At 38.5% G+C, this 8,652-nt stretch overlaps 1 protein-coding gene across 1 annotated transcript; it reads right to left on the minus strand.

The window, feature by feature from the left end:
- Nucleotides 1-623: 623 nt before the first annotated feature.
- LOC122913864 (olfactory receptor 56-like) lies at nucleotides 624-1,580 on the minus strand. Its single transcript, XM_044260539.1, has one exon. It carries the CDS (start codon nucleotides 1,578-1,580, stop codon nucleotides 624-626), a length of 957 nt encoding a protein of 318 aa, XP_044116474.1.
- Nucleotides 1,581-8,652: the final 7,072 nt, after the last annotated feature.

Consider the following 8,652-nt stretch of genomic DNA (forward strand, 5'->3'; position numbering starts at 1 on the left):
TGGTTCTTCTTCTTCTTTTTGTTCTTCTTCTTCTTCTTCTTCTTCTTCTTCTTCTTCTACTTCTTCTTCTTACTGAAACTTCATTATCATTATAACTACTTCCACCACCTTAAGTACGAGCACTTCAACTACACTATCAACATATTTACTACCACTATCATCACCACTATCATGATCAATCATCACCAAACTTGGGTGCCTAACTCTTGAAGGTTCACAATATGAGAGTGAATTCTAACACTTTTAAGGAACATGAAGAAGATAAGCATGTTTCACCAGGTTTTTGTGTATATGGACTTAATCCATAAAGACAGTAGTCCCATTGCAATTTTAAGCCTGTAAATACCAAAACTGAGACCTGAATATATAAGTTGGGCTTATTTTTTTAAAGATTTTATTTATTTTATTTGACAGACAGAGATTACAAGTAGGCAGAGAGGCAGGCAGAGAGTGAAAGGAGGAGGCAGGCTCCCTGCTGAGCAGAGAGCCTGATGCGGGGCTCGATCCCAGGACCCTGGGATCATGACCTGAGCCAAAGGCAGAGGCTTTAACCCACTGAGCCACCCAGGCACCCCTAAGTTCGGCTTATTTTGACTGAAAGAGAGGTAGGTAGTAATTGGCATTCATCTTACATTTGTGGTGTAATTTGAGGTTAGGCAGCGTCCCAACACGTTTTTCAGAGCTCCCACCACCTCCTTGTTCCTCAGACTATATATGAGGGGGTTCATCATGGGGGTGAGGATGGCACCAAGCATAAAGAGAACCTGGTCCAGCTTCGGACTGTGATAAGAAGTAGGCCTCATGTAGACCAGCATGGCTGGACCAAAGTATAGGCTCACCACAGTCAAGTGGGAGGAACAGGTGGCCAGAGCTTTATTCCTGCCCCCCACAGAGTTCATGCGGAGGACAGCAAGGAAGATGAGAGCATAAGAGGAGAGGATAAAGGACAAAGGAATGAGAAGCACCACAATACTCGTCATCACTACAGCCTTCTCATAAGCAGAGATGTCCTCACAGGCCAATTTTAGGATGGCCATGACCTCACAGAGGAAATGGGAAATCTCTCTAGAACCACAGATGGGGAAATGCATAGCATACGCTGTGTGCATGAGTGATATAAGTGCACCTCCAGCCCAGGAAATGAAAGCCATCTGCAGACATATTTTCTGACTCATGATCAGGGTGTATCTCAAAGGGTTGCAAATGGCCACATAATGGTCAAAAGCCATGAGGGTGATGAGGATACACTCAGCAATTCCTAGAGTCAGGAAGAAAAAGATCTGAGTTCCACAGGCCACCTGTGATATACTTCTCTTCCCTGAGAAGAAGTCAGTTGCCATCTTTGGTACAGTGCTAGAGATTAATGTCAGATCCATAAGGGCCAGTTGGCTGAGGAGAAAGTACATGGGTGTGTGGAGGTGAGAATCCACCCAAATCAGGAATATAAGGATGGAATTTGTGGTTACAGCCACAGTGTAGATCAGAAGAATTGCAGAGACAAGGACGTTGATATGTTTTATACCAGGGAAGAGGCCCAAGAGGATAAAGTCCATATTTGAAGACTCATTTCTTTTATCCATGTTTCTGTCTTGTTAGGAGTAATCAACTCTGGGAACAAACCAGATTTAAAGAAATCACAACAATATGTTAGATTCTGTTCTCCAAGCTCTTTCATTTCTTACCATTATCAGCAGCAGCAGGTTGTGGTATTTTTTTAAAATTTTCAGCATAACTGTGGTATTTCTGCAAATGACAACATTTTAGCCAATTTCATGGCTGAGTATGGTATCTCATGTCCCTACCTCTATCTTCTTTACTCACAGAACAAATTGGGACAGTTAATGTCTAGGTTGCATCTATTAATGTTATCTCAGAGATAATGCAACTCCTCCCATCCTTTTTATGCCATTGCTAGGAGACTCTCTTCCCCTCTCCCCCCATAGGCTCTCTCACTGCCCTATGTGAACCTTGCTTAAGTATATGTTATATGTTCCATACTCACTCAACCATACATTTTCCCATTCCACTATGTCCTATACATGGTGCTAAGTCTTACCAAGACAAAGATGAATAAAATATAATTTCTGATGCTAAAGACCTTTATCCTTATAGAAAAACATGACCATGGACAGGTACATATGAAAAAGTAAGAAAGGTTTTATAATGGAAGAATATGCTCATCTGTGGAAAATAAGGAAAGAATATGCAATGGGGGAAAAAAGGACAGTCTTTTCAATAAGTGGTTCTGGGAAAACTGGACAACCACATTCAGAAGAATGAAACTCAATCATTCTCTTGTACCATACACAAAGATAAACTCAAAATGGATGGAAAACCTCAAGGCAAGACAGGAATACATCAAAATCCTAGGGAAGAAGATGGACAGGAACCTCTTAGATATTGGCCACAGCAACTGCTTGCAAGACACATCTCTACAGGCAAGGGAAATAAAATAAAAAATGAACTTTTGGGATCTCATCAAGATAAAAAATTCTGCACAAAAAGGAAGTAGTCAACAAAAGTAAGAATCAACCACGAAATCAGAAAAGATAGTTGCAAATGACATCTCAGATAAAGGGCTGGTATGCAAGATCTATGAAAAACCTCTCAAATTCAACACCCAAAACACAAATAATGCAGTCAAGAAATGGGCAGAAGACAGGAACAGATATGTCTCCAAAGAAGACATACAAATGTCTAACAGATACATGCAAAAAATGTTTATTGTCATTAGTCATCAGGAAAATTCAAATCAAAACCACAATGAGATTCCACCTTACACCAGTTAGAATGGCAAAAATTAAAACGTAGGAAACAACAAATGTGTTTCCTACATGTGGAGGATGTGGAGAAAGGGGAACCCTCCTACACTGTTGGTGGGAATTCAAGCTGGAACACCTCTGGAAAACAATATGAATGTTCCCGAAGATGTTAAACATAGAACTATCTTGCCACTCAAAAATTGCACTACTAGGTATAAACCCCAAAGATACAGATGTCATAAAAAGAAGGGCCATATGCATCCTAATGTTTGTAACAGCAATGTCCTCAATAGTCAAACTGTGGAAGGAGTCAAAGTGGTCTTCAAAAGGTAGACAGACAAAGATGTGGTATATATACACAATAGAATATCACTCAGCCATCAGAAAGGATGAATACATACCATTTGCATCAACATGGATGGAACTGGAGGGTATTATGCTAACTAAAGTAAGACAAGCAGAGAATGGCAATTATACAGTTTCACTCATAGGTGGAACATAAGCAATAGCATGGAGGACTATAGGGGAATGGAGGGAAAACCGAAGGGAAGAAATCAGAAAGGGATACAAATCATGAAAGACTCTAGACTTGGGGAAACAAATTGAGGGTTTCAAAGGGGAGTGGGGTGTGGGGATGGGGTAGCCAGGTGATGGCTATTAAGTACAGCTGTTTGATGAGCACTGGGTGTTATACACAACCGATGAATCATTGAACACTACATCAAAAACTAAAGCTAACTAACTGAACATAATTAAAACAAACGTTTATGGTAAAAGAAAAAGAAAAAGGAATTCATATTTCACAAAAAATTAGTGGAAAATACAGATAATACACTGTATGATGGAGATGGAAAATATTCCTCAATTTTAAAATCTAGAGGAGATGCAGGAAGAAAGTCAAACCTCATGCAGACTTTAAGAAACAATAGCAAAAACTAACTCTCAAACTGAGGCATTAACTCTCTAGGCATTTAGAAAGGAAGGGTTTCTCAGAGATTGGCTATCTCAGAAGAGTAATGTGGCTTGTCTAGGTTTATATTATTACTAAACGTTGAAAAGAAATGGTTAAAAGTCACATCCCAGCATTTTTTTCAATTATAGTTCACCTTCAGATCTGTGTTAAATATATTAATATTAGAATTATCATTCAATAAAGCCTTGTGTGGATATTTTATGACTTTTCTAAGTCCTTTTATTGAAAGGTTTACTTTTTGTTATCTCTATTTCTTCAATGTTCCAAGATTTATTATTTATGCATCACACCCAGTGGTCCATGAAATACATGCCCTCCTTAATACCCACCACCAGGCTCACCCAACCACCCACTCCTCTCCCCTCCAAAACCCTCAGTTTGTCTCTCAGAGTTCACAGTCTCTCCGGGTTTATCCCCCCCTCTGGTCCTATTTCCCCCAAAACTCTTCTTCTCTCCATCTCCCAACGTTCTCCATGTTATTCCTTATTTTCCACAAGTAAGTGAAACCATATGATAATTGACTCTTTCTGTTTGCTTATTTCACTCAGCATAATCTCCTCCAGTCCCATCCATGTTGATACAAAGGTTGGGTATTCATCCTTTCTGATGGAGGCATCATACTCCATTGTATATATGGACCGTATCTCCTTTATCCATTTGTCTGTTGAAGGGCATCTTGACTCTTACCATTTTTTGGCGACTGTGGCCATTGCTGCTATGAACATTAGGGTACAGATGGCCCTTCTTTTCACTACATTTGAATCTTTGGGGTAATTACCCAGTAGTGCAATTGCAGGGTCATAGGGTAGCTCTATTTTTAATTTCTTAAGGAATCCCCACACGGTTTTCCAAAGTGGCTGCACCAACTTGCATTCCCACCAACAGTGAAAGAGTCATAAAATGTCCAATTATCATATGGTTTCACTTATTTGTGGAGAATAACAAATAGCATGGAGGGGCGCCTGGGTGGCTCAGTGGGTTAAGCCGCTGCCTTCGGCTCAGGTCATGATCTCAGGGTCGTGGGATCGAGTCCCACATCGGGCTCTCTGCTCGGCGGGGGGCCTGCTTCCCTTCCTCTCTATCTGCCTGCTTGTCTGCCTACCTGTGATCTCTGTCTGTCAAATAAATAAATAAAATCTTTAAAAAAAAAGATAAAAAGCTTTAAAAAAATAGCATGGAGGACAAGGGGCGTTAGAGAGGAGTAGGGAATTTGGGTAAATTGGAAGGGGAGATGAACCATGAGAGACTATGGACTCTGAGAAACAATCTGAGGGGTTTGAAGTGGCGGGGGGGTGGGAGGGTGGGGTACCAGGTGGTGGGTATTATAGAGGGCATGGCTTGCATGGAGCACTGGGTGTGGTAAAAAATAATGAATAATGTTTTTCTGAAAATAAATAAATTGAAGAAAAAAAACAAAAAAAGTCCACATTGTAATAAAAAATTAATTGATATTTAGAAGAATTTAGAATATTGAATTTAAGAATATGATCACATTTCAATGCGAATGTGTTATTTAATACAACATTCTATTAATAATGTTCACTTTTTAAATAAATAAATGAACAAATAAAGCCTTGTGCTGTTCTATGATTTATTAGGATAATGTTAGTTTCATTAATAGATAATCTTCAAAATCTCAGTGGTTAAATGGCTATAGTCAAAGAACTGTATTTCTTGTTTGAAGTAAAAAATAGACTGCGGATAGACAGATGGCTCTCTTTTGAGTGACATAACAAATCCCCGAGCTCTTGACATTTTGTTTCTCATAATCTTCAACACTGACTTTATTAGTAGTAGTATTAGTATTCATATTAGGTTTTCTCTGCCAAAATAACAAAGTTCTCTTATTTTTTTTCTTTATTTTTTATGTTCAGTTAGTCACTGTATAGTACATAATTCGTCCTTCTAAGTTAATTCTCTTCATCTGAATCAAGCAGAAAACAGGAAGGATGTGGAAATGTTAGTGGGCCAACCCACTAAGTGTTTGATTGACCTTACACTAATAAATTCAAATCCATTCACATAGCAGTAGATCACTGCAGGAGAGGCTGGGAACTATGTTTATCTCAGTGAAAAGGGGAAAAGAGGAAATAGATTTGGTAAATTATCCTGTAACATTTAAATTACTTTGCATAAAGCCTATAAGTTGGTTCCCAGTGGGAATACTCTTTTGTGTTCCTTTACCACTTTACTTGAACATATGGTGGTATTCAAAGTACCTGTTGAACATACCTTCTGCTCAGGATGGCAGTCCCTCATTCCCCTTCCATTCTTGTCCCTTTCAAAATAGAAGTGATCTTTCTTTGGAAACCACATTAGTTATCTACTGCTGTGTAACAACTCTCTCAAGATAGAACAGGAAATATTACCTCACAGTTCTTCCCATTAGCAATCTGTTTGAAGCTTGACTGGGTCCTCTGCCCAAAGATTTCCAGCAAGGTTGTGATAAAAGTGCTAGCAATGCTACAGTTTCATCAATTCTCCACTGGGTGAGGATGTATTTCCAAGTCCAGTCAGGTGTTGTCAGCAGAGTTCAGTGCAATCCTCCTGGGTTGCTGGACTGAAGACTTCAATTTCTTGCTGGCTGCTGATTGGGAGTTTTTTTTTTTTACTTCTGTAATTTTCCATGGGGTATCTCATAGCAAGTGGCTATCTTACTTCAAGGAAGAGGGAAGGAAGAAAAAAAAGGGAGAGAGGTAAAGAGTCAGAACAAAATAGAAGTCAGTCTTTCTGTAATCTAATATCAGAAGTAATAAGTGACAAGATTCAGCTCTTGCTTAAGGGGAGAACACACAAGGTCATGAATACTGGCAGCCAGGGATCATTGGGGCCATAAGTTAGCCTATGGCAAAAATTTTCCAAGTTCATTGTATTTTTGTCAAGACTTTGAATTTTAGATTTAGGAGGTACTTTGGAAAAATCTACTTTACTCTTATCCCCAGTAATTTTTACCTCCTTCTTATTTCAGGGATGAAGAAATTACAGCTCAGAAAAGTTAAATGGTTAGCCCCAGATCACTCAGGTATTTAACAATGAAGAAACAATACCCAGGTCCACTATTATTTTGATTTTCTTGACTAAATGCAGAAATTTACCATATAATTTACTAAGTAAATCATTTCTTTACTTATTTTCAACTTGTTCACAATAATTATTTTGCTTACAGAACCCTTTGGGAACAACTAAACATGCTCTAATTCATATAAAATTCACTCTCATGCATAAGGACTATGAAGGAGTGTTTAGAAAACCATCTATTATAACTAATTTAACCTTTTTAATTAATAGTATGTTATAGTTTATATGTGGATATTTATCATGTAGACAATACCTTAAATATTGATATTCTTAAATAGTATACATTTATGTATTTTATATGTGCATAAAACTTTAAGAAATCTACACATTTAAATGATATCCAAAAGCAGTCCTTAAGTCTTGAATAAAGATTTCTTTTTTTTTAAAGATTTTATTTATTTTTTTATTTATTTGGCAGAGAGAGATTACAAGTAGGCAGAGAGCCAGGCAGAGAGAGAGAGAGGAGGAAGCAGGCTCCCTGCTGAGCAGAGAGCCCGATGCGGGACTCGATCCCAGGACCCTGAGATCATGACCTGAGCCGAAGGCAGCGGCTTAACCCACTGAGCCACCCAGGCGCCCTTGAATATAGATTTCTAAATATATGTCATTATTTCCCTTTTTTCCCCATGCTTTGATATATTTTTATAACTCCTGTTTATAATTGTCAGGCAAATGAATAATTTCTTTTAGGCTCCAGTATGATATGACCAGCACAGTCAGACTAGGAGATTTGGTCATAGTGTGTGCACTTTATGTTTGATTCTGCTACTTGATTTAAAGCTGAATAAGTGGACTGTTCTGCAACTTTTTTTTTCCAGGTCTTAACCCTTATATTGCCACATGTGTAGACTCAGAACTTCACTTTCCAAAGCTCTCAGCGCAGAACAAAATAGTAAATAGGTTTATTATTCAGAGAATAATGTGATAACCTTTAGGGTCTTTGGTGAGTGCATATGATGGTGAATCTTTTTTGAATGATATTGTGACAGGGGACATTTATTCTGAGATACGTCCCATTTCCAACATTGTCTTGTTGATAAACTACATTTTATTCTGAAAGGACTTGGTGTTCTCTTGCTCTGATTTCCTATCCCTTATTAAAACACTTCCAGCAATGGATATGGTAAATACATGCCCTGTGATCTAACAGGCTGCCCTCTATGAGGAGGTGCTTAGCTCCACAGAAAATAAAGCCAAGAGCTGAAAACACAGATCTCTGAAGAGGTCACTGTTGACATGTGAGAAGCAGAGTGTGGAAACACTCTTGGTAACTATCCACACACATAGCAAAATCAGCATCTTTTTGGGCGCCTGGGTGGCTCAGTGGGTTAAGCCGCTGCCTTCGGCTCAGGTCATGATCTCAGGGTCCTGGGATCGAGTCCCGCATCGGGCTCTCTGCTCAGCAGGGAGCCTGCTTCCCTCTCTCTCTCTGACTGCCTCTCTCTCCGTCTACTTGTGCTCTCTCTCTGTCAAATAAATAAATAAAATCTTTAAAAAAATCAGCATCTTTTTATCCTATCTTCACTTATCAATTGATTTTTCTTTATCCACACACTTATTAACTTCAAGTCTATACAACAAATAAAGCCACATGTTTAGTTTACAAAAAGTATTTCTATCTTCCTTTATTTCATTTAAAATTTTAATCTTCCACTGACCATTCCTCTCTATTTTTTTCTTAGCCATCAACTCTGTTACATCTTTTTTCTGTACTTCCTTAAAGGGATAACTCCCCAAATTCTTTTGCATTCAGACTCTCCCCTTTTATTGGAAAATCAAAACCTAATTTTCCTTATTATTGCCAGAAGGAGAGAAAAATATATTTGTACAGAAAATGTG

The sequence above is a fragment of the Neovison vison genome, chromosome 1 (genome assembly GCF_020171115.1).
Source record: "Neovison vison isolate M4711 chromosome 1, ASM_NN_V1, whole genome shotgun sequence".
NCBI classification, from domain to species: domain Eukaryota; kingdom Metazoa; phylum Chordata; class Mammalia; order Carnivora; family Mustelidae; genus Neogale; species Neogale vison.